This window comes from Tachypleus tridentatus, chromosome 8 (assembly GCF_004210375.1).
Source record: "Tachypleus tridentatus isolate NWPU-2018 chromosome 8, ASM421037v1, whole genome shotgun sequence".
Classification (NCBI taxonomy): Eukaryota; Metazoa; Arthropoda; class Merostomata; order Xiphosura; family Limulidae; genus Tachypleus; species Tachypleus tridentatus.
Window position 1 is genome coordinate 17,696,952 of NC_134832.1, and position 24,811 is coordinate 17,721,762.

The 24,811-nt window shown below is 29.8% G+C and overlaps 1 protein-coding gene across 1 annotated transcript in view; it reads right to left on the reverse strand.

The window, feature by feature from the left end:
* LOC143258600 (uncharacterized) overlaps window positions 1-24,811 on the reverse strand; it is a 38,056-nt gene that overhangs the window by 8,934 nt on the left and 4,311 nt on the right. The window contains exons 4-15 of the mRNA XM_076517796.1: window positions 24,210-24,309; window positions 23,698-23,937; window positions 20,058-20,246; window positions 14,329-14,451; window positions 10,444-10,614; window positions 9,818-9,942; window positions 7,495-7,564; window positions 6,624-6,728; window positions 5,934-6,015; window positions 4,145-4,272; window positions 1,914-2,063; window positions 406-647 (exon numbers count right to left, since the gene is read on the reverse strand). Coding sequence (XP_076373911.1) covers window positions 406-647; window positions 1,914-2,063; window positions 4,145-4,272; window positions 5,934-6,015; window positions 6,624-6,728; window positions 7,495-7,564; window positions 9,818-9,942; window positions 10,444-10,614; window positions 14,329-14,451; window positions 20,058-20,246; window positions 23,698-23,937; window positions 24,210-24,309 — 1,725 coding nt within the window. The remainder of the gene's footprint in view (window positions 1-405; window positions 648-1,913; window positions 2,064-4,144; window positions 4,273-5,933; window positions 6,016-6,623; window positions 6,729-7,494; window positions 7,565-9,817; window positions 9,943-10,443; window positions 10,615-14,328; window positions 14,452-20,057; window positions 20,247-23,697; window positions 23,938-24,209; window positions 24,310-24,811) is intronic.

Genomic DNA, 24,811 nt, shown 5'->3' on the forward strand with positions numbered 1-24,811 from the left:
TCCTATTTTTGGTTATTTGTTTATACACAATTTGTCGTTCAATTTCCATAAAAATTTATGTAGATGTGTGTTAGTATAATATTTATAACATACTATACTTTCATTATCCTAATCGTGATACTTTTAAGTTATGAGGAAAAAACTACTCATGACGCAGGGGTATGAACACTTTCTGTTGTAACTGTATTTAATGATAATTGCTAAATTTTGTGAAGATATGTGTACTGCATTAAAAGTTATAATATGAAAATTATAAAAAGTACAAAACATTTATGAGGATGATTCTCTGGGACTGAGAACTTAGTGGAAGGGGTTAAGATTTTTTTTTTCATGGATCCAAAAGGACAGGGTGATTTTCACTTGAATTTAGTTCAAGAATAAATTGGAAGATAATAGATAACTAACCTTTCCTGGTTATCAGAGACTGTTGAATTACGAAAGTTGTTCAGTATTTTACTATCAGCTGGGAGATTATTCAATTGTCTCACCATTGAAGATCCACCAGTAGCATATATTTGAGTTTCTAAGCCTTTCCTAGCTAACTGTTCAGCTTCTAACTTCCTTTTCAATTGGTCCAAATTTTGTTCCAAATCTCCTCTTTCTGTCTCTTTTGTTGAGAGCTTTTTTTGCAAGTAGGATATTTGTTCCTAAGAGATTGAAAGTAACATAATACTCATTCAATAGCTTTTAATATAACCAGAAGCAATTATAGAGTTTTATTTATTTAAGTCAAATTTCCAATAGCACAATAAACATCTTTGAAAAAGAGAGAACAAAACAAATGATATTAACACATATACATGATTGCAACATACTGTTAGGAGAATGGCTGATACCTTTAGTTCAGTGATGATGACAAAAACAAAGGAGAAATTTATAGATATCCATAAATGTAATTACATATCTCATACATATCTTTATATTTTAAATTCTCAATTTGCATGTTAAAAATGTATGTTAACTGCCTAAACTCTTACTTTTGATGAATTAAAAATAACTTTTAGAAGTACATTAATGTGTTAGAGCCTAAGAAACATGATCATATAGCTTTTTATATGGTATATGATTTTAAATACACTCACTGAATTAATTCTTAAATAAACTCAAGTTATTAGTTTTGAAGTTCATTCAGTCTGTCATACTGAAATATATCAAGAACAATTTTCAATGCAACCAAAGCATTAGTTTTACTTACCATCAAATTGTTATTTTTTAAACTATTCTCAGGTCATTACTTACAAAAAAAAAACATTCACAACATTAGTTTTTTACTACAAGCAAACTTTTCACATTAATCACCAACAAACAAGAAGTGTTAAATATGTTCCATGTCCATGTGCTACTTCTAAATACATTCAGCTAAATACATTCAAATACCATCTGAGCTTATTTTAAAATTATGAACTTCTTCCTATTATTCTTATCAAAGTGCTTAGCTTGTTTAAATATTCATGTCTGAGAACAACTTTAGAATGAGTCAAAAGGTCAGTGTTATGTTTGTTATTAAAGGTTAAAACGAAAATCAGTTAAGAATTTGTATTAAAGTCTGATACGTGAATCTCCGTAGCCAGCTTTGAAACATCACAATTTGTTTTTCTCTTTGACCATTAAATACAATTTTGTCCTATTTTATTTATCAACTTGATTAGTTTAATTTCAAATCTTTTATTTCATGCATGAGGTAATTTTATAAAATTTATAACTTCAAGTCCAGTAACTAACAACACTGTCATCACTGAACCAAAACCATTAGAATTTTATGCATACTTGGTAGAACAGTTCAAAAACTTTTATATGTACTTTTAAAAATTTTTTTGATGAAGAGTTTTATTTAATGTATTTGATCCACCACAGCAAGCAACATTTCACACAAACTTATGCCAAATGGAACAAATTAAAAATAAACCAATTACCATGTAACTGTTTTTGTTACGTAAAAAATCTTGTCTTATGGAAGCTTCGCTCATAGCTCGATCTTTCTCCATAATATCTCTCGTTATGGACTGCTTATGAAGTTCAGTGTTAATATTATTCAAAAGTTTGGTCAAATGATCTTGATGTGCCTGAAAAAATGTTACACATAATTCTAAAAGTATCTCTGTTTGTAAATTATAACCCATTTTCAAAAGTTTTCTTTTTTATTGTTCCTAAAAATCATTTATAACAAGTTCTAATGAATTATTTCTCCCACTGATAAGTAAATATCCTATGTTCATGAAGAGAAAATAAATTAGCACAGCATACTTTAATTTGATTTCAGCAAATAAGTAAGTTTATAATTTAGTATAAAAGATACAACACAACAAAACCAGTGTTATGAGACAATATTCAATCATTTACCCTACTTCATCATTAAGAAATTTAGGCTTCAGATGACCAGTAATGTACATGAAGTACAAATGACAAGGTCATTTGACCTGGACTTTAAATACTGGTTGTACACAGTCTTAATTTTCACTCTGAAGTGAATCACAGAAATGAAAGTGCTTCACTGTTTACAATTTAAACAAAAAGGTATCTGTACCTTTCACTTATGTGAGGAACTACTAGATAAAATGATGATGACAAATCACAGCTGACTCATGTGAAGTGGCTGTAAGATACAAACTTCACAAGACTGGCCTGTACGCTACACTCTACAAGGTAAGTTCTACTAACAGCAAGAAAAAAAAAACAGTTCATGTGCAAAAAAAATGTGTTTGTTTATACAGACAAGTTTTGAATCCATATGGTGATGATGAAGGTATATTGTAGACAGGAAATAAGCATTAGTGTACTTAGAAACCTTTACATCCAGAGGAATGATACTATTAATGCAATATGTCATAAGAATCACATTATATTACCCTTCTACTAGTACTTGCTGGTGCAAGTTGGTCTTGCCTTCAGTAGTTTATGTTTTTGGAACACTAAAGATATCCTGCAAACAGTTCTTTCAAAGGAGTGATAAAGGGTACATAAGGTCTTTATCAACACTGATTTTAAGCATTACTTTTTGAAAAACTCACTAAGTTAATTTTAAATAGAATTTAATACAAAGACCAAAATACATGAACAAGCATGAAGACATTAAATAAAATATATAGTTTTCACTCAAATGTGAAAGACCTAGCAGAAAAAAAACAAACAAGATATAATAGTTGTTATCATCATTAAAAGTTTGTTTGTTTGTTTGTGGACAATCCAGTTGATATACACATGGTATAGTAACAATATTCTCACTGGAACGTAACAGCTCCATTAATCATTCAAGGACATCACATACTGTGGACATAAAGTTACCATTAAGATATAGTAAGCTAAAGAAATTAGAATTTGTTGTAATAATGCATATAAAGGGTACATGTCATATAAACTTGAAAAAATCTTAGTATTTGATGGAAGTGTTGATAACATTACAATAACTTCACCTCTTGTCAAAGAGTTTATACCAGCTATATACAGAATTTGTTGAGTCTTCAGATTTGCTAGAACTGGAAAATAATTCAGTTTTTCCATAAGTAAATTGTCTATTTCTATAGTATTTGAAGTGAAGCAATATTATTACAGAAATATATTTTGTAGAATGAAAAGAATATCTCAATTAAGAATTAATAATTTCACTTTTGCAATAACTTTTCTGAATGAATTTTTGATAAATGTTTTTGTTCTGTGAATTCTACTTCTTGATTCTCTTGTAAAATTAATTGAGTTGGCAATCTGCATTAATTGCCACTAATATCATATTCCTAGTATTTGAAATAAATATTAATTTTGTGATTAATTTAACATAAAGCTTACTCCCCACATCTTTAAAATAACCTGTTTGACATTATAATAAGCTGAATAGTTAATAATTTTTATTTCAGATGATATGATGGATTGTGAAATGCATAATTTAATTTAAAATAAACTGAGATGAAAAGAAAACTCTTTCATAACAATGATTTTGCTTTCACCTAGCTAAAACTTTTATAAAAATTTAAATATCCTTTAATTTCAGGGTTAAAAACCAATAGGTAATGAAAACTTTAGATTAGTTGTTTTTTGTGAAATCAGGTCAAAAACATTTTTTCAAACACCATTTTAGTTGATTTTTATACTTCAAAAAATTAAATTTGCATATTGTAAAGGTATCAAAAACAGTATTACAAATAAAACATGCCTCAGGCCTCCAACTTTCAGAGAGACACTTTGGGAAAAGTAAGTTTCCTTTAAAACTACCACCTTTAAGTAACTCTGCCCTGAGCTGATGGATTTGGCTAGGATCTCCTCCATGTAACGAAACAAGTTCTGAATATACAATAAATATCTTTTTTAGTTTTCATTTACAAGTAAGAAACATTATCATAATCTGGAGTCATTAACAAAACAAGAATGGCTTAAATCAAAATATTATATCTTCTATCTTATGCAATATTTTGCAGATCAAACAATTTATGCATTCAAACCCCAGAAATTAAACAAGGAAACAAAATTAAAACAATGTCATTGTTCATTATTTTATGGAAAATTCACACATAGTAAGACATATTCAACAACAGCACTTATGGCATAAGGTTAACATATATAACAATAGCTATGGTACGAATGCCTTTTGCACATATTGGTTTTGAACTTCGTGCAAAGCTGCATGAGGGATATCTGAAGAAATACTTCACATATCACAAATTTCACAATAGTTTTCTTCTAAAAATATTTGATAAAGTGCAATTCATGCATCATATATATATATATATATATATGTTAATTACGAATTTTATGAAATAATAAAATAATTAATAAAGTTAGAATAAAAAACAATAAGTGTTGTTTTCACTACAAGTGATAAATATTTTAACGTTTCTTTGTAGGTTGATTCTAAAGTAGTTTCTGTATATTTGTTTAGTATTATATTAAGTGAAAAGCAATATGCTGTTTTTGTAAACAAATTATAAATACATGTTGCTTAAATTTTCATAATATTTCTAGATCTCAATGGTATTTTCCCTGCTGGGCAACCCACTAATGGATTTGCAGGTAATATTTTGTGCCGCTTTTTTTGTCAAGATAAAAAACGTGTTTTATATGTAGGAAAGATAGTTTGAATTTCATACAAGCTTATACAAGAGTTGTGGTTTGTTTTGAATTTCGTGCATAGCTACACAAGGGCTATCTATGCTAGCTGTCCCTAATTTAGCAGCATAAGACTAGAGGGAAGGCAGTTAGTCATCACCACCCACTGCCAACTCTTGGGCTACTCTTTTATCAACAAATAGTGGGATTCACTGCCACATTATAATGCCCCCATGCATTAGGAATCAAGTGCCTTAACTAATTGGCCATGTCGGGCCATTGAATGTATTCCACATGATGAATTATCTTGTAGTTTTGTTAATGTTTATTTCACATGTCTTTGTAATGTTGTCAACTATACACAGCACAGATCTAGTGCAGATTCAATTATTTTATTACTGTTGTACAACAGATTCAAGATTATAGGGACAGTCACTGTTTACATACTAGATTAACTTAAAAAATAAATATATATGTAAACTGTAAAGGTCATGGTTATGTGATGGGAAAAAAAATATCATTCCCCCACTACTGTTGCTGTTCTGCTCCAAAAGTTGACACTTATAACCTTAGATTTTATAATAAAACTTTAATAACACCATACTGTACAACAATTAATGTATTTTTCCTGGCTGCCAAAACTCACTCTTAGTAAATGCCCAGCAATATTTTGAAAGTGGTTTACATGTACTTTGTTTATTTTATGAATAAGCACGTGGATTCTCAAAATCTATAAAGTACATATATGTTAAATACAGCTATTAACTCTTTAAGGTATTAAATTACTTCCAATAACTATCACAAGAAAGAAACCTATTATGGAATTATAATGCTATTTATTTATAGAACTTTATAAAAAAAAATATTTTATTCAATTGAAAAAGGTACAATTAACCAACCTGCACTTAGTTTATGGCTTACTTCCTCAGCCTGATGACGTAATTCTTCTTCCTTGTTGAGTTGCTCTTCCAGTTTTTCAATCTATAAAACACAAAGGTTATTAGTATTAAAGCTACACAATAAATATTATTCTTTTAATTTATTAAATCCAGAAAATAATAAATCTATTCATGTTTTATCTTACATCAAGTTCTGTCATGCCAAATGGTGTTTTAGTTTTGTAGAAATGTTCTGATAATAGGGCAAAAATATACAGTTAAAACTCACAAAAAATTTGTAACCTTAAATATATTACCTATTGATAGCACTAAATTCAACCATGTTGAATTTGTATGCTTAGATAATGTCTGATTAAAAGATCAGCTCAAACTACTAATGTAAACTATTTTTTGAGCAATAGCCTATGTAGATTTTTTTAAAAGATAGAGTAAACTTAGAATATTATCATAATTTTGTGCAGGGTTACTTAGGGAAATACCTTTCAAATGTTTATTGTCATTATCTTCCAAAAAAAAACACACACAAATATCAAAGAAATAAAAATGAAGTGTCATGGTAAAAAACTGCTAAGTTATATAATAGATATCAAACAAAAAAGTTGTATTATTTTATAAATTAAAACAAGGATTGTGAGTTGCAGCTAAGGACTTGTACAAGTTAAGTAAAGAAATATCACATGGAATACCTACCTGTCTTCTTTGATCTGAGATTGTCTCTAAGAGCTTTTCTTTCTTCTGGGTAAACTCTCTTTCTTGAGTTAATAACCTAACTTCTGCTGGAAATTTTTCAAAATCCTGAAAATATATAAACATGTTCACCCTGTTATTAACATGTATGAAAGGAATTAACATCAAACTCAATTAAGATTTGGTGCTCTTGTTTGAACAAATATATTAAAGCTTTTGGGGTAAATATAGATCTTACAATAACAATATAAAAACAGTTAAAATATAACTAGTGTATTTACAAAACATATTGAAAAATTCATCATTTTTATGTAAATTACACGTTTTTTTATTGGATAGTCTTAATCATGCTAGCTCAAAAGAAATAATTTTCAAATTGGAAGAATTGTAATACTATATTATGCATTACTTAGCCCATATAATAAGCATATAAAATACACGATAATATAAGTTAAATTACAATTTGAGGAAGACTTATTTTTGCCTGGAGGTGAAGTAACTTCATAACACTTTTTCACACAAAATAAAAGAAAGACTAGAAAAACTTTTTTAAACAAATATGAAGAATATTAAAATACTACAAAATGCAAAGAGACATTTAACATAATATTTACAATGTATGAAGCTAGGTGCCTTAGTGATGTCATCATTTAAGAAAGGTAACTTTAAACAATATATTTACATCTAGTTTGCATAATGTGTTTCCAATTAAATATATTTTTAAGAAAGGAAATTTTACACTTACATATTATTAAAGTTCTTAAAATTACAAACAATACTGGAAGTTTTTCTGTTAAAGAATACTCTTAATATTATTCTAACTTCTATTTTTAACTGTCTCTCTCAAACATCATTCTGCTTTAAACTTTCATACCTCTATTTTTTGCTTTGCACGTTTCAGGTGTGCTTTATAGTTTATGATGTCTTCCTTCAGTTGTTGTATTCTATAAAAAAAATCAGAAAGATAAATAACTTATAATTATTGTATAGTCCAGTAATAATATACTACCTGTGCTCAAATATAATTATTTGTTAAATTATCAACTAAATCATTAACTTCTGAGCAACTGCAAGTCACAAAACATTATTTTGCAATAAAACAGAAAAAAATGTGTTCAAAAATCTAAAGCAATAATCCACTCCGTAAAACTAGCATATTTTATAACAATTTAATATTTCTAAAATTTATTGTCACCAATAATATTTTTAAAATTTATAAAATATCAAATTATTAACAAATATATTTATGAATGGATTCAAAATTAAACAATTGTTTTGGCTGGCCTCATATTGTTAGGTCTGATATATTCAGAAGATCCTATATTTACTTTAATATTTGCTGCAATTTTTTTTTAAATTAAATTTCATGCATCATAAAAATCAAAGGCACAAAATCCAACCCTTTTATTTACTGATATTTTTCTGCAATAAGTTGTTAAAAGTATACATAGAATTATAGCACATAATAATTTTTCACTCTCTTATATGGGATATAATAGTAATTAATAGCTAGTTTTCCATGTTTTTTTCTTTTCTTTTTATTGTACATTTTCAAGCCCCACTACTGGAGCCTTACACAAGTGAGTTATCACATACACTGGATAAACTGCTTCCATAAAAGAAGGTTTGTAAGCACAGGTTGCTTAAGTAACAATAATTTGATACTCTGTAATATTCAGCCTATTCCAAGATTCAGGTATAGTAATCTATAATTTAGAATTGTTGATCAAACTGAGGGCAATTACTTAGCAGTAGACACCACCTAATATGCAGCTACTTTAATCAAATAGAAATATTTTCTGTGATAATTATAATGTCCCACAGTTGAAAGTGTAAAGACTATTCAAAAACAGGAATGAATCTTAATCTTATTGATCTATAACTCAGCACATCAACTGCTAGATACAATATCAACACTGAAGTTGAAGTGTCTTGTAACATGCAACAATATTCAAGTTATAAACAAACATAATAAGAATGATTAATCTGTTAAATTAAACAAAAATTTAAATTGGGGCAATTTTTATTACTATATTTTTTAACAATATAAAACTTTATAAAAACAAACCAAATAATAACAGATATATTCAATAATCATTTGTTTCAAATCAGATTAATATTATATTCATTGTGTTGTTTAATATTCTTTACAACCAGCACATACTTCCGCATTACACATACTTCTAAGTGATGTTTGAAATAGCCTCATTGATGTGCTACTAAAACAATTGATATTTATCATCTTTTTCTTTTTACTAGGTATTAGCATATGGCATATTTAAGAATAAGCCTTTTTGTTGTGTAATTGGAAACAGAAAGTTATGTATTATGAAAACTTGAAGGGGTCTTAATTATCTGAATATGCCCCCAAAATACATAAATACAGCACAATATTTCTTGTTGTTTTAACAGATAGTTAATACTTAGATCTTGTAAGTAATAGAAATATTTGCAACTTTTTCAAATTTATTCAATAATAAAAAAATAAATAAACACAGAAAAATGTCCCCAAGTTAATGATATAGCAAGAAACATTAAAGCAGTATCACCCTCTGTTATCTTAACGTTGAAAGTTGCTCAGTCTGGTCTGGATGAAACTTCCATAGCCTCGTTGTTAGAGAATACTAACATTTTAAAGAATGTGTTTCCTCTTTTTTATTTTTTTTAAGAAACAGTGGAATAATAAGTTTTACTGTCCTCTTTTAAAAAGTGGGCCAATATTTTTCTTAGTTGTTTCTTTAAAATACTGGTTCATTTTTAAATACAAAAATTAAACATTTGGCAGAAAAGTTATTCTTTGTCATAAATTTTCTACATAGAAATAAAACAAAAATTACTAACAAAGACAAAAAAATAACTAAAAGTGGAGAGAAATTTAAGGTATAAAAAATCTAAGTAGGACATGTGAGAAAATTAACATAAAATGATTAGGGTTAAGATAATTTTAGATGAGCTAATGTTTTAGGAGGATTATCTTTTTTATCAAACACAAATAACAAATGTATGTTAATGTTCTGAAAAAAAACCAAAAAAAAACCTTTTGCTTTCCCATTCAAAAGAATATGTGATTTGAGAAAACATTAAACATACAATGTAATCTTTTATTTAATCCAGTTGTATATTAATACCACCTTTAAATCATAATGGATGAACATTTTAACAACAGGTTGTTGTTTACAACAGATAATTGTCTATACCTATCCTGTTCTTGTTGAAGACGAAGTTCTGCTATCTTTTTGACTTGTAAAGCCTTTGAAACTTTCTTTTGACAATCTGTAACAGTAGTTTCTAAATCTTTCTTTTGTTTTTCCACTTCACTTAGCTAGTAATGAGAAATAATAGTCAGAGAAAAACATTTGGGAACAAAAAATATTTAGTTATGCAAAAAACTGATATAGAAATACAGAAAATGTAAAATTTGAAGAAAAAAATCAGTTTATAAAGAGATACCTAGATATATAAGGGAATGTAAGAAAAATATACATATGCAACAGAATGGATAGAGAATTGTGGGATGTCAAGTGCACATAATATTAGACAAAACAGAGAATGAAGAAATATAATTACACATAAAGATATTCATTGGAAATTAGAAAATAACAGGTAATGATATAACCTATCATTTGTAAATAATGTGTAAATAATTTACAGATTTATGTTAAAACTGTATTTACTTTAATTAATGCAAATATATAAAAAGTAAAAACACTGTAAAGGGTAACCACCAATCAAAAGACTGGAAGACTAAGTAATAAATAAATATATATATTATGATGAAGAACAATGCTTGTTGCTAGCATGTATACTAGTCAAAACAACCTACTCTGATACCAAGATGGCTTATTGTTTTAGTTTCATGCTGCCACAACTGTCTACTTTCTTCTGCTTCACGAGAATAAACTGAGTAAGTTAACTTTGCTTCAAACAATCTTTTTTCTAAATCTTCATTTTTCTTCTCCAAATCCTTGATAGTATTTTCCAGTTCCAGTTTTTTCTACAACAATATTTATCTTTATAGTTTATCAGAATAAATAAATATACATGTGCAAAAAATACATTCTTATAACTTTTTTGTAATAAATTTCTTATTTCACATTATCAGTAACAGACACAAACTCTGTTACAAAAAGTACTGAAACAACACACTTCCCACTCACATTATTGGAATACTTTGGTTCTAATGGTATATATGAGAGTAATGTGTTAAAGAAATGAATGACCACTATGTGCATTCATGCGAAATATTTATCCAGAAATCCAAACCAATCACTCTGTGTTCTGTGAAGATTTAAAAATACTGCAAAATAAAACTGGCATTATATCTGTCAATCAACACTTTAAGGATTGTATTGTAGCTCTCACACCATTTTTCATTCTATTGTAAATAAATTATTGACTCTCACAGTGCAACAGAAATAAAATATGTAGCAGTCAACAATTCTAAATGCTGTTTGCTTCAAATGGATGAATATGAAGTTTGATAACAACCTGAAGAACACTGTGTATATGGCTGTATCATTCTAAGAGTGAAGTATGAGTAATGTTATAGTGCATGACAGTTTTAGCTAATTTGAGCTTGATTCACTAGTAATTGCTAACGGAACCAGAAACATCTTATCACACTGTCACATTTCAAGCAAAGCAGCATTGATGGAATTCATTGGAAAAGGTAATAATTCTTTTAGCATATAATGTTATATGCCATTTTCAGCAGTATCTTAAGGCAAATATAAAGAGTCCAGATTTGACAATCCACATCCTCTAACAGAAGTAAACAAATCACTCTTGGACATTTATAAATGTTTTTTTGAGAAAAATTGATTGATTGATTGATTTAGTGTTTTATGGCACAAAGCAGCTAGGCTATCTGCGCCAAACGTTCGGTAAAAAGATAAAAATAAATTAAATGTAGTAAAATACAGAAAAGGAAATGAAGGTAAAACAAAACATCATTGAAAAACAGAAAAAGCATAAAACCAATGTTGACACCTAGTTTACAATGGTAAGAGAGAAAGCAGAGTAAAAGAAGTTGTAAAGTACTTACTGTAGCAAAATGGTAATGATCATAACCCGCCAGGAAGACTAACAAGCAAGTACCAGAACCACCGTCAGTCACCTGAAGTTGGTCTTTCCAGTCCTGGTTCTGGGTTATGTGCCATTATGGCCAGTACCAAAGGGTAAAGTAATAAAAGTTTAAAAGACATGCAGCAAAATTGGAATAACAACTCGCCAGGACGACTAACGGGTAGTTCAAACACCAGCGTTAGTCACATGAAGTTGGCCTTTCCAGTCCTGGTGTCGAGTTATTTAATGTTCTGGCCATTTTTCAATGTCAAATTGAACTAGAGAAAATGAAACTGTGAAAAGGGAACCACAATTAAAAAGGTGTAATGAATAAATATTCAACACTTAAATAAGATTAAAAAGATTAATGGCCATTAAAAAACTAAAAACTTTATCAAGGTGGACAGTGTCACCATCACCAATAACACTGTCCAATGTTACTGATAAACCCTGGGAAAAAACATGTTTAAAATATTGCTGTCATTGAGAATCATAACGATGGCAAGAAAGTAAAATGTGGCTGATAGTGATTTGAATGTTACACAAACTACACGCTGGTGCATCAGTTCCAGATAAAAGAAAACGATGAGTTAAAAAACTGTGACCAATGCGTAGTCTAGTTAGAACAACTTCCTCCTTCTGAACCTTACAGAAGCTAGATGGCCAAAGCCCAATGTAGGGTTTTATTTGAAAAAGCTTGTTTTTGCGTTGCTCACTCCAAGTGGACTGCCAGCTGACAAGGAGCCAAGCCTTGAATACAAACCATAGTCCATGTATGGAATAGGCACACTGGTGATAGTGCCGGAGCAGATAGATTTAGCTGCTGTTTCTGCAAGTTCGTTCCCGCAAATACCAACATGGCCTGGTATCCAGAAAAACTGGATAGAAGTAGCAGTTAATGAGAAATGAGCCAGTCTGTTTTGAATATCAGCAAGAACAGGGTGTGAACCAACGTGAAGCGATTCCAGGGCCAGTATAGAACTAAGTGAGTCAGTATAAATAATGCAGTTGGAGTACTGCTCAGCTTCAATATGATCCAGGGATATGGCATACAGTTCAGCAGTGAACACAGAAGCTGTAGAGGGGATTCTGCGCGCAACCACCGAACAGGAGCAAACCATAGCAGAGCCCACTGAATTACCTGATTTGGAACCATCTGTATAAATGGGAACAGAATGATTCTTTGAAAGATGTTCATTAAATAAATGACGGTACTTCCAATCTGGAGTATCTGCCTTTTTTCAGATGACTGAAAGAAAGGTCACATTTGGGGGCTGTAATAAGCCATGGTGGGATGGGCTGACCTGTGGAATCTTCAATGTTATCCAAGGACAGACCCAAGTCATCCAATTGCGCCTGGATGCAAAGGCCAAACAGAGCAATGGCAGATCGTCTATTCTGAAAAAGTACAGCCCACTGAGGAAGGAAAACACATCCCCAGGTGGGTTACTTTGGTAAGGAACAAAGTTTTGAAAAATATAGTAAAGATAGTTGCAAACGGCAAAGGTGCAGAGAAAGTTCATGAGATTCAACATATAAGCTATGAACTGGAGAGGTGCGGAAAGCCCCAGTGCAGAGTCGAAGTCCTTGGTGATGAATGGGGTCTAGCATCTTTAAGGCCGAAAGTCTGGCAGAGCCATAGACCATTGATCCATAGTCGAGTATTGATCAAATAAGAGCACGATATACTTTTAACGTAGAACATCGATCTGCTCCCCAACTGGTAGAAGAGAGGACACGGAGGATATTCAGTGCTCTTGTGCATTTGACCCGTAGCTGCTTTAAGTGTGGTATTTTTTGAGAAAAAGAAAGAAAAGACCACAAAACCTTACTATCCTTTAAATACATCTTACAAGAAAAGAAAAAAAACAAAACAGCTTTTTTCAGCAGACTCCAGAATGTTACTCACGCTAAAAGAAAACCCACTCCTTCTAAAGGTGTATTGTATAATATCTAAGTTATATAAGTTTAATTTTCTGGCTTTCTTTTTGATGACATACAAGTTAGGGATATAACTGCTGTGTATTTAAAGTAAATAAAAAATTATGCTACCTAAAGTAGGGAAAATAATTAATTTACAATATTTTGTAACCCAATTAGCTACTTACTGACTGTTCTTTTCTGACAAAACTTTATGGGACTATGTTAGCTGTAACAAGGAATAAAGGAGAAGCTATTTGATTAACATTTAATTCAGAACACATCTTGTGTATCCACAAACTTTCCTTAGTGCATAACATTTCTTTGCTATCTGTACTCCCCAAGATGCTGAAATGTTAAGAAGTAACATCTGACATTTTAAACAATGACAAAGGATAGACAACTGATTATATAAAGTGTTTTGCACATACTTTTTATTACAGTGAACTCAAACAACATATTGTAGAGCCCACGTAGCCAAAGTTACACCTTGGACATGTAAATTTATATATGACAGAAGTACAATGCATTATAGGAATCCTGATGATTATGTGCAAGACACAGTTAAACAATGCATGGAGTTCAAGGTTAGTGGCATGGGAAAAACGTTTTGCATATAGAGAGCAGGACTGAAGAAGAATAGCTACATGTGTAAGAAGAGGTAATGTATTGTATCAAAATATAATGATTCTACAATCTGGAATAGAAATGTAAGTATACATACCTGACTAGTATTTTCTAAATTAGATCCTAGGTCTTCTATCTTTTTATTGTTTTTTTGTACTATGCCTTCAAGATTTTTTCTATGTGTTTCTGACTTGTGTAAACGTTGTAGAGCTTCGGCAAACTGAAGTGGAAAGAAATTGCACAACACATCAATGTAACACTGCTGTACTAACTACTTAAAACACTTATCTAGCAATTAGAATACCATACTCTCTTTCTGTTTGAGAACACACAAACAAGATACCCATATAATTTAACTGAACACCACAATTCCTTATTGGTTCCCAATAAATGTTTTAAAATTTGTTTTGCTGTCGTTAACCACAGTTACAATAAAATCTAACCCAACACCAAGTAAAGCAGTGAAGTAAACATTTTGAAATTCTCTATGCACATTTGGTAAACTTATTCAACTAAATTAAATCTTGCAAGTCACGAAATTTATCATGCTTCTCTTTCATTATGACACACATCACTGTCAAAGAAGTAAAAACCAATTTCTATTCACCATTTCTTACAATGCTTACTCATTTTCAACGAAAATGATAGCAAAAAATAGATCAATCACCCTTACATCTAAGATAATTAAAATAAACACAAATACCAACATTGTTCTGTTATCATGTTTGCAAAAAATTAACAGCTATAAATAAATTACTTAATGTATAGTAGTATACAAGTCTATACACTTCATTTTATGATAATATACAGTTTGATTTGATAGAAGCATCAAATAATCAAAGCTAAAAATATATTTTACATTAATTTGATTGATGTTTATATGTAATCTGCTATTTGCTTCCAAAAAATAATACATACATTTGTTTCAAGTTTTCAATTCTTTTTCAAGGTATGTACTTTTCTGTAGGTAAGTTGTGTAATGTACTTGCTCAGATGATTCAAGTCTGAACAATAGTTATATGAAAGAAATGCTTGGACTTACACATGCCACTGTTCCCAGAAGACAGTTGGGTCATGAAAAACTTCTTTGAGTACAATATTCAAAACACTGTTAACTAACTCTATGTTAATGTCTCAAATTTGAATGTGCTGAAAGTTGTTTGTCACTGTTATCATTCAAGGCTGGAAGTATGATTAAATCATTAAACAGTTCAATGAGTCATTAGTTTAAGTAGCAGGAAATTGCTTGAAGGATATTTAGAAAATTATAACATCAGACCTGTTGATTCAATTTTTACTGGTTGAACATTGAAACCACCTTTTTCATATTTTGGGTTGTTGACTATAAACAACAATTTCACTTTTTTTGTTTCTTGCTTATAACCTTTCAGGTGTCATTGCAGTGAAGTGTAGCTAACAGTAACCTATACAGAGCAACATAATATTAATACATTATACAGCCACTTGCTTATAACAATTAAACAATTATTCAGTTTCCCTATGTTCCTCAAAGCATCTACACTGTATTGCATACATGTGACAACAGACATTACACCAACGATGAACTTCCAATCTGGTATGCTAGTCACTTTCTAAACAGACGTATCCTTGAGGTCTGAAACTGTGCAAGGGTTCCCACAGTACATGAGAAACTTCAGATATCTCCACAACCACAAATCTCTGGTGAGTTAGGTGACCAATCACAAGCAAATTTTCATGAAGTGATTGTCCCAAAAGTGTTCCCACAATACATTTCATTTGATTATTAATACAAAGAGAGACACCATTCTGTAGGAATACCATAGTGTCTATCATATTTCACTGCTGCAGGATAACATTAGCTGTAAGCACTGCATAGCACCATGCAACATTGATTGTGCATGTTTGCAGTTCATGTGCTGACGGTTCTTTAATAAACTATAGTCCAATGACAATAAGTTGTGAGCCCACGTCTCAATATCACCCAATCATCATAGAAATGTGTAGAAAATATTACATATTAATTTATTTCTAACCAGAAAAAGCACCTCTGCATGTTGATACTTCCAGAAAGGACAAAATCCATAATATACTATAGGTGAGAAGTAGCTTCCACCATACTTTGTCTTTAACAGTAATACCTTCATCAATTAATTCTGCATTTTGATTATACTAGTCACTGCTGAAAAATATTTTCCTTAATAAGGTGTAACATTAGATTAATGAGAAAATGATACAGAAATCATATTCAAGTAGGTAAGTTAAACCAAGAAAGATATTAAACTTGTTTTTGACTCCATGAATATAGGCTGGGCATAATACCTCCAAAGTATCCATGAGAGTAAGTATGCTATAATTTTTTATAATGTTCATGTATCTTTGCAAAATTCTGTAGATTATCAGTGAACATTAGAAAGTTTCATACACAAAATATCAGGTTACCATATTAATATCAAGCTGCCAGCAAGTATATCCCATGAAAAGTTATTTTATTATTTTCATTATCTGAACTAATAATTTCTAATTTTTATATTTTAGTTACTTTTGTAGTAATAAATATTGAAAACGTGAAAAATGAAAACCTCATAGTTAAATTTTAAACTTTTATATTTCAGTAAATATTTATATTTTATTTGTTACATTCTCTGCTACAACATTATACTTATCCAGGTTGTGGATAGGTAAGTAAAGTATAACAAAAATAAAGGTTGCAAATGTAGAATAAAACATATAGTATCATTATTATTAACTACAAAGCTTCAAATATTTTTGGTCAGAGTTTACATTTCTAACCTTTTCACATTTATTTTGTGTAGTTACTTTACTGCCACGAGATAACTTACAAACAAGAAGAAACAAAACGGATAGCACTGTCTGTCTTTTTAAATATGGACAACAAAGTTCCAAAATAAATCTACTGAGAGTTTTTCTAAATTTTTAGGCCTATTTCTTATCTTTATTCTTTCAAATGAGTACTTTGATACCATCAATATCAAACAAGATCTTATAGCACAATTCTTACAACTTTCTCTGCTTTGAAAACACAGTAGAATAGGATTTACCAACTTGTTGACAGTATAACAATTAAAAATGAATTGTCTAAAGTATTATAAAATGTTTATGTTAAGGCTGTGCAGAAAGTCTGGGCTGATCCAATAATGTTCGTAGGTATTTGAATTTGTGGTCAATAAACAGACGTTTCCTGCAAAGTCTATTTGAATCCTGGATTTATCTACTTGTTTACAACAGAATGGTTTCAAAAGGAATTATCTTAGGTACCACATAAAAATGAGAAAAACTATTTATGATATGGTTCTTTACAAAGTTGTCTCTGATTTAATAAACTCATCATGTATTTGAATGTTAGTTATCATCCTGGGTGATTGGGATTTAGTGCTGTAAAAGTACACAAGTGCTTATGAATGACCTGTTCTTATTTTACCATGCTTACACAATAACCAATAAATGCATATAAAACATAGAACAGCAAAAAAAATATTCAGAAAAGAATGATCTACACTACTTATGATATTATGAGGTTCTTTTATGAGTTTGTAAGTCATACTTGTTAACCCTTAACATAAGCCTCATCCAAATTTATATTTGGACATAGAAAGAAAGAAATTTTGTAAGCTTTTTATGTGCATTTTTGAATACCAAAAGTTATAAATTTCTATAATGATACCCCAATTATCCATTGTGGTTTACAAGACTCTCTTACTAAATTGTATTTTGGTCTAAAAAAATCTAATTTCTGTTCAGAAAATATTCTTGATTGTAATACTTCAAACCCTCCAACGATATAAGAGCTTTTCTCTCATAAATAACTTACAGAGACTAACAAAATTATATAGAGAAAATATATACTTATGGGTTAAAAAAGCAGGTGTAAATAGACAAGCTCTCAAATTATGAAGAGGAAGGTGGAGCCAATTATAGTGGATCTTATGTTATAACATCACAGCAAATAGAAAAGGCAGCAGTTCTTATTTTATATTCTAGCTTGCCAATATCAGAAATCTGAGATTATAATTGGACATTGTGTTGTGGACATCATAAAATGTAATCTGACCAAACCCAAAAAATGGCATACCACCTAACATAGAAAAATTTATATTTACCTATTTATTTTTATATTTATTTCCAAATTAAGAAATTAATTAATGTATAATACTAAAATATGAGTTATAATCTACAGTATTATTGACATACAATTGTAAAATAGTAGTTCAATAACATTTTGAATGTAAGTCTGTAAACATGATTACATGGCATCTCACCTGAACCCATCTCGACAGGTTTTAACTAAGACGCAAAACTCTTTGCACATCTTTCCATTTCATCTCATAAAATGTATAATAACAAGAGGTTAAATATGAAAATTATGTAGAAGGAATGTGTACTTTTCATATTGTTTATTTTTGACATACAAAAATTTCTCTCCTACCCACAGCTAACTCTAGAGCAAGTTTTTGAGTAAAATATGCTATGTTATATCAGGAACTACAAAATACAAGTAGTACATTGGAGTTTCTGGGTTAATCAGATATTTTTACTAATTTATAAACTACAGCTAATTTTGTGACTAGTCATTTAAAAAAAACTAATCTCACTTTTTAATGACTTTGTACTACACAGTGTCCACAAAAGTCTGAAGACATGGGGAAACCTAAATATATTTATTTATTTATTATTACCTAAGTTTGTTTTTTATTGCACTGGTTTTGTCATGCAAAGGCACAAGGAACAGCTAAAGTGATAGTATAGTGTTGTCTCTTGCAATCATATTTTAGGTTAATGTTTTTCAAACTGAATGTGTTACTGGAGAAAATTATCTTGTGATGTTAGGTGACCATTTGATGCCACAACTAGATGATAATAGCAAAGGTTAAACATAATTATTTCAGATTTTTGTGATGGGTTTAATATATGGCATGGCTCTATGGAATGGGCACCAACATCTCCAGACCTTAGCCCAGTAGATTTCTTCTGGGGTTGCATAACATCTCAAGTTTATGATGAAAAAATTAGGAACACATATCACCTTACTGGGAAACAATACTGCTTTGTTAAGACTTGTTCATGAAAACTTTTGGCACTGCCTTCAAAAATGTATTGACACAGGAGGAGACCACATTGAACAATTGTGGAACAAAAGTTCCAACACAGAACTTTTTTAATTGCTATATATCACCAGACTTTATGGAAACCCTGTAAAACCAGTAGGTTAACTATCCAATGCACAATAAAAAAAAAGAAAAGAAGTTAAAACTGTTTGCATACTAAGTTGCTTGTAGATCTATAATTTTGTTGATTTATAGAAACCAACAGCATATGAGACAAACAAAAATACTGCCAATAGTGAAATTAATTCCACTAATTAATGCTGGGTTTACACATATTGCAAAAAAAATTATAAATTTCTTTCAATTTTTGGTCAGTTCCTTGCACTGGAGTCTCTGTAACAAAAAATATATATAAAATAACTAATCTAACTATTATGCAATAAGTGGGCCCCACTGACAGCAAATTATTTATTGAGAAATCAACAACATGCATTAAGAATTTAAGTGTCAACCCTGTAGAGATGACACGCAGTTTTGTTGCAGTGTCTGGTAAAATAAAACAAATACAACAAAGTGTTATACTTCTCATTAAGAATAATCCAACAGACTAAAAATTGCACTTATTTCTTTCAAGTCTTTTGGATAAAAATAATGATTTTATGGTGATCAACTTATAAATACATAAAAAAGTTTGAGCTTTGCAGCTTTAAGCCCTAAAACATAATTACAGATATTACAAATAGAGTGTAAGAAAATTCTAATGTGCATACATACACAGTACCTCTTTCTCAAGAACAGCTTTTGATGCATTATTTTTGTTCATGCTGTATGCTTCATTCAATTGCTTTTGAAGAGTTTTCACTTCAGTCTCAGCAAGTCCATATTTTTGTTTTGTATCCTGTAGATCTTCATGAAGCTTGCTTATTTCTGTTCTTAATCTGGATTGTTCCAAATAATGTTCTTCAATAGTCTAATGTTATAAAAACAAACATCTTTTTTTTTTATGAAATGCAAAATAAAATAATGTTACAGTTTTACTTAAATACTTAAAAAACAACTAATTCTTGTTAAAGTTGCTGAAAGTTTATAGCATACAAAACAGTACTTATAGCATACAAAGTTTATAGCAAACAAAACAGTATATACAGCATACAAAACAGTACTTAGATTATAAGCTATTGTAAATTTCTGTTTCTTTTCGAAAAGGTTTTATTTTGCCTTTTGTGAAAGGATAGAATAAATTCTTAAACACTAACTCAAAATAGATTTAACCATTTTCTGACTGGCTAGATGAGATTTTATTCTCTCTGAAGTATCTTGAGGAATTTGTGGTTATGTTTAATTGCACTTAAAGTAATAATATTTAACAGTTTCTGAATAAATGCAGACCAATAAAAAACAGAATCATACATTCATTAAATTGATAAATTTATTTTACTTTATCCTTGAAATTGCTTTTTAACTGTATTTGAAACCATGTTAAAGTCTTTGTACAATTTTTTATGATGTCATCTTGCAGCCTTTGACAATTAATGCCATGTGTTATGTTACACACAGACATTAAAAAAGCTCTGATCTGAATACTGGAATTATTTTAATTTTTTATTAAAATTTACAATTAGTTCAAATCTTTATACTTTTCACATAACACTTTCCACATGAAATACATAAACCACATTTTTCAAACTACCAACTCTACTCACTAGATCTGTTTTAAGACATAAAAGACATAGTTCCTAAACCTAAGCACTTTTTCCTTATTTGAAAGACAACCGTTTGCATATAAGTATTTTGACATAAGCATCAAACACCAAAGGAACTTGTATTCAACTATTAGTAAAGCATTAGAAAATTTAACTTAGCTAAGACATGAAATACATTTAAAATTTTACTAGTTTGAGGAACCAACTCAACTAATACTTTTTAATAAGACTAAATATTTACACTTTATTTGTGTGTGTGTATAGATTATTCTCATTTAGTGCTGCCCCTATAATTATTATTTTTTCTTTATAGGTACCACAAGTCTTCTGCTCCCCCCCCTTTTGGAACTGAATGATTCCAACATGACTTTCATGTAAATTGTTATGTGTCATTTCTCCACCAATAGGAACATGCTACACTCATGTGAAGCATGTGACTTCCATATGCCTCTACCAAATATTACTTCAAGGTTAGACAAAAGACATAAACATCAGAGAAAAGTGGAAAGGAATGGTAGGAAGTGTGAGAAGAGGAAGGTACCTACTGAAAATACCTCATCAGTATAGGAAAATTACAACTTCTTTTACAGTACCTACCTCCTCTCACAAGATTAGCTAGAATCCCACATTGATTAGGTGGCAGGATCAGTACCTCATGCAAGCATCCAAAGGATACCCCTGAAAATGAGAGAGTCAGATCTAAAGATCAGACAGTGGGGAATCCATTAGTTACAGGCTAACTGTAGAACATTTTACATTTCTGTTTATACACTTCCACTTAAGAAACATGTATGGAATGAGTTAAAAGGAAAGCTACTTGAAAAGAGAAACCTACTCTCCTCACCAAGATCTGGATAAAAGCAAAGCAAGAAACAAAGGAGGTAAATGACTGGATGTAGAAACTACATTTATTTATCCTAAATAGCTTTAAACTTACCTAGTTAAACTTACATTTTCTTCATTTATGGCCCTTTGAACTGCATCTAACTATTACCCAAACGATGTAAATTATAAATCACTTGGTGAATGTGCAGCTCATGTTAGGGTATCGAATCACATAACACACAGACTACTCAAGAGTTGCTTGTAAGCATACCTCGTAAAAATTATTAGTGTTGTTTATTTTACCTTACTTATTAACCTATAAGGTTTCCAATTTTCCTTTTCAGTTACTTTTATAATAATAAGTAAAGAAAACATACATAAAAAATATGACTCTTAACCCTACTTTTTTATACTAATGGTAATGCTGCATTAAATACTTTTTAATTTAATTAAGTAATGCACCAAATAACAGAGAATAATAAAATGCAAAAAGCAAAGTCCCATAACCATCAAAACTTCTATGGTTTTTTAAGTATGCAAAAAAGAACCATTAAAATGTTATCTGTGCTTGTTAATATGTTTCTTGAGAGAATAAAGTTTGAATGGAAAGCAAAATTGAGAATTTTCTGCATATAAAACATGATGTTATTTGATAGATGAAAACCTTGGCTTTCTACTGGTTATAAATAATATAGCATTAAATATCAGAAAGAACAACTGGCAACTTTTGAAAGAGAGAATGGACAGGAAAGTATGATAAGAGGGATCTGATTTTCTATTTTGTTGCTCTATAATTAAATAAAATTAAAGGCTATGTAAACTAAGCTTTGCCTGAGCAATGAAATTATTATAATAAGTAATTTATGCTAAATTTCATACTTTCTTGGAGGGGTGTCAAATAAACTAAAGAAGTAATGTCTAAATAGAGAATGTCAGAATTCTCAAACAAGAGGAAATTTATGAATTTTTAAAACATTGCCTTATAAAATTAGAAATTAAATCTTATATACAATCAAAATTTGGTTTGCAAGCTGCATTTTTATGCCAATTTTTTTGTATAACATGATAACAAAGAAGTGTAATTACATTTTGAATGCAACTCACCAAAACCTCATGACATGTGCAAAAGATGCCCATAGAGAGAGGGTTATTCATGATGCATACTGTTACTTGAGGGACACCAACATAGCTATTTCCCTGATCTTTGTGTTTACAAATTCCTTGCCTACTACCGCTGGGGAATGACTTGTTGTAGTATGTTTTGGGTGGTCCTACTACCCCAGGTTCAGCCAAGTTTCTTTTCATTCTAGTGCTATTAAGCACAAGGAATATCCCTGTTTTAGATACTCTAAATTTCTGATTTGCACATAATTTTATGACCTGAATGTATGAGTTTTTTGTGTCAGAAAGAATTGTTACATACCCTTCCCAAAAACAATCAGTTTTGGGTAATAATTTTGAGTACCTACAAAATGTCAAATAATGTTAAATTGTAGTTCTAATACATAAATTTCCACCACATATTCATATCACCTGTGACTGTTATGTGACTTGCCAATTTGCATATTCAAAATCATTTTAATAGAATGCACTCAATTCAATAGTATTATTGCAATGTGTAATAAGTACTGCATCAGAATAAAATAAAATGTATACTTTAATACTGAACTGATCACATGTAATTAACAAATGAGCATACCAGGAAATACTTTGATACAAAAATATAATTTTAAAGCAATTAAAAAGTACATAAAATAGGTTTTAATCTAAGTTTTTTCTGTGTTATTCAATAAATACAAATAAAAACAGAAACTTATTTCCAGCAATATATGAAATTAAACTTATCATTCTGTTAATTTTAATATATTTCTATTTCATATAAAAAAAGTTCACCTTTTTTGAAATCTCTTTAGTACAGTCTAGCTTTGACAGCTCTCTTTGATAGTCAGATATCTCCCTATGTGCTTGCCTCAACTCTTTTTCTAGTTCCCACAACTTGGAATCTTTCACTTTTGATTCCTCTCTAAGATTTTCCACTGTGGATTTTAGGGACTCAATTTGTTCTTCCAACATAGATCTGAATTTTTCATGCTCAGACCGAAGAGAAGCAAGTAAAGAATCCAATGTACATTTCTAATAAAAAAAAACCTGCACTTTTACACATATACAAAGTGGTTTATAAGACAATATTTAAAAAAAAAACTCAAACACTAAATATTTATATTCATAACTAATGGTTAAAAGTGAGCTAAGAATAGGTTTATATTTCATAAAAAACTATTATTCACACTTAATCAATGCTATTCAATAAAAACAAAAAAGTTTTGTATACCATACTTTTCAGTGCATTGGTTTTTCAACAAAATTAATTTATACAATACTCAGCAAATAACATAGCCAAATACCTCTGAACTGATGTTAGCGTTTTTCTCAGCTACAGCTTTGATTTTGGCATCTTCATACTGAACACTCAAGGTAGCCATTTCTTGCTGTTGACTCAGAAGCCTTATTAAAACATAATTTGTGTAGGAATTGTAGAATTTAGTTAAAACTTTTGACTTATTATTACCTCCTGATAAAAAGCAGTAAAAATTAACTTAATGGTTCAAATAAATAATTAATATACCAATCTAATTTATAAAGGTCAAAATGCATTGATTTACAAGTTAAGTGTCCTTGCTGTTACTGGTATTCCTAGCCTTAAACCCAATAACATCTCGCAGCTTAGAATACTTTGTAACAATGCAAAATAATCTATGTAATAAAAAATATTTAGTAAAATATTTTAAACAACACTATTAATGAAAATAACATTAAAGAAAGAACATAATTAATTATTCTATAACACATCTATCAAACTTTTATAACTTGTTTTAATTGTAACCAAATCATAAGTGTATGATGTTTCAAACATTACCAAAAGGAAGCTATTATGAAAATTTCTATCCTTGAGTAATTACTACTTTCTTATTGAAACTTTTTACTTTAGCTTTCCTCAAACTAAAGA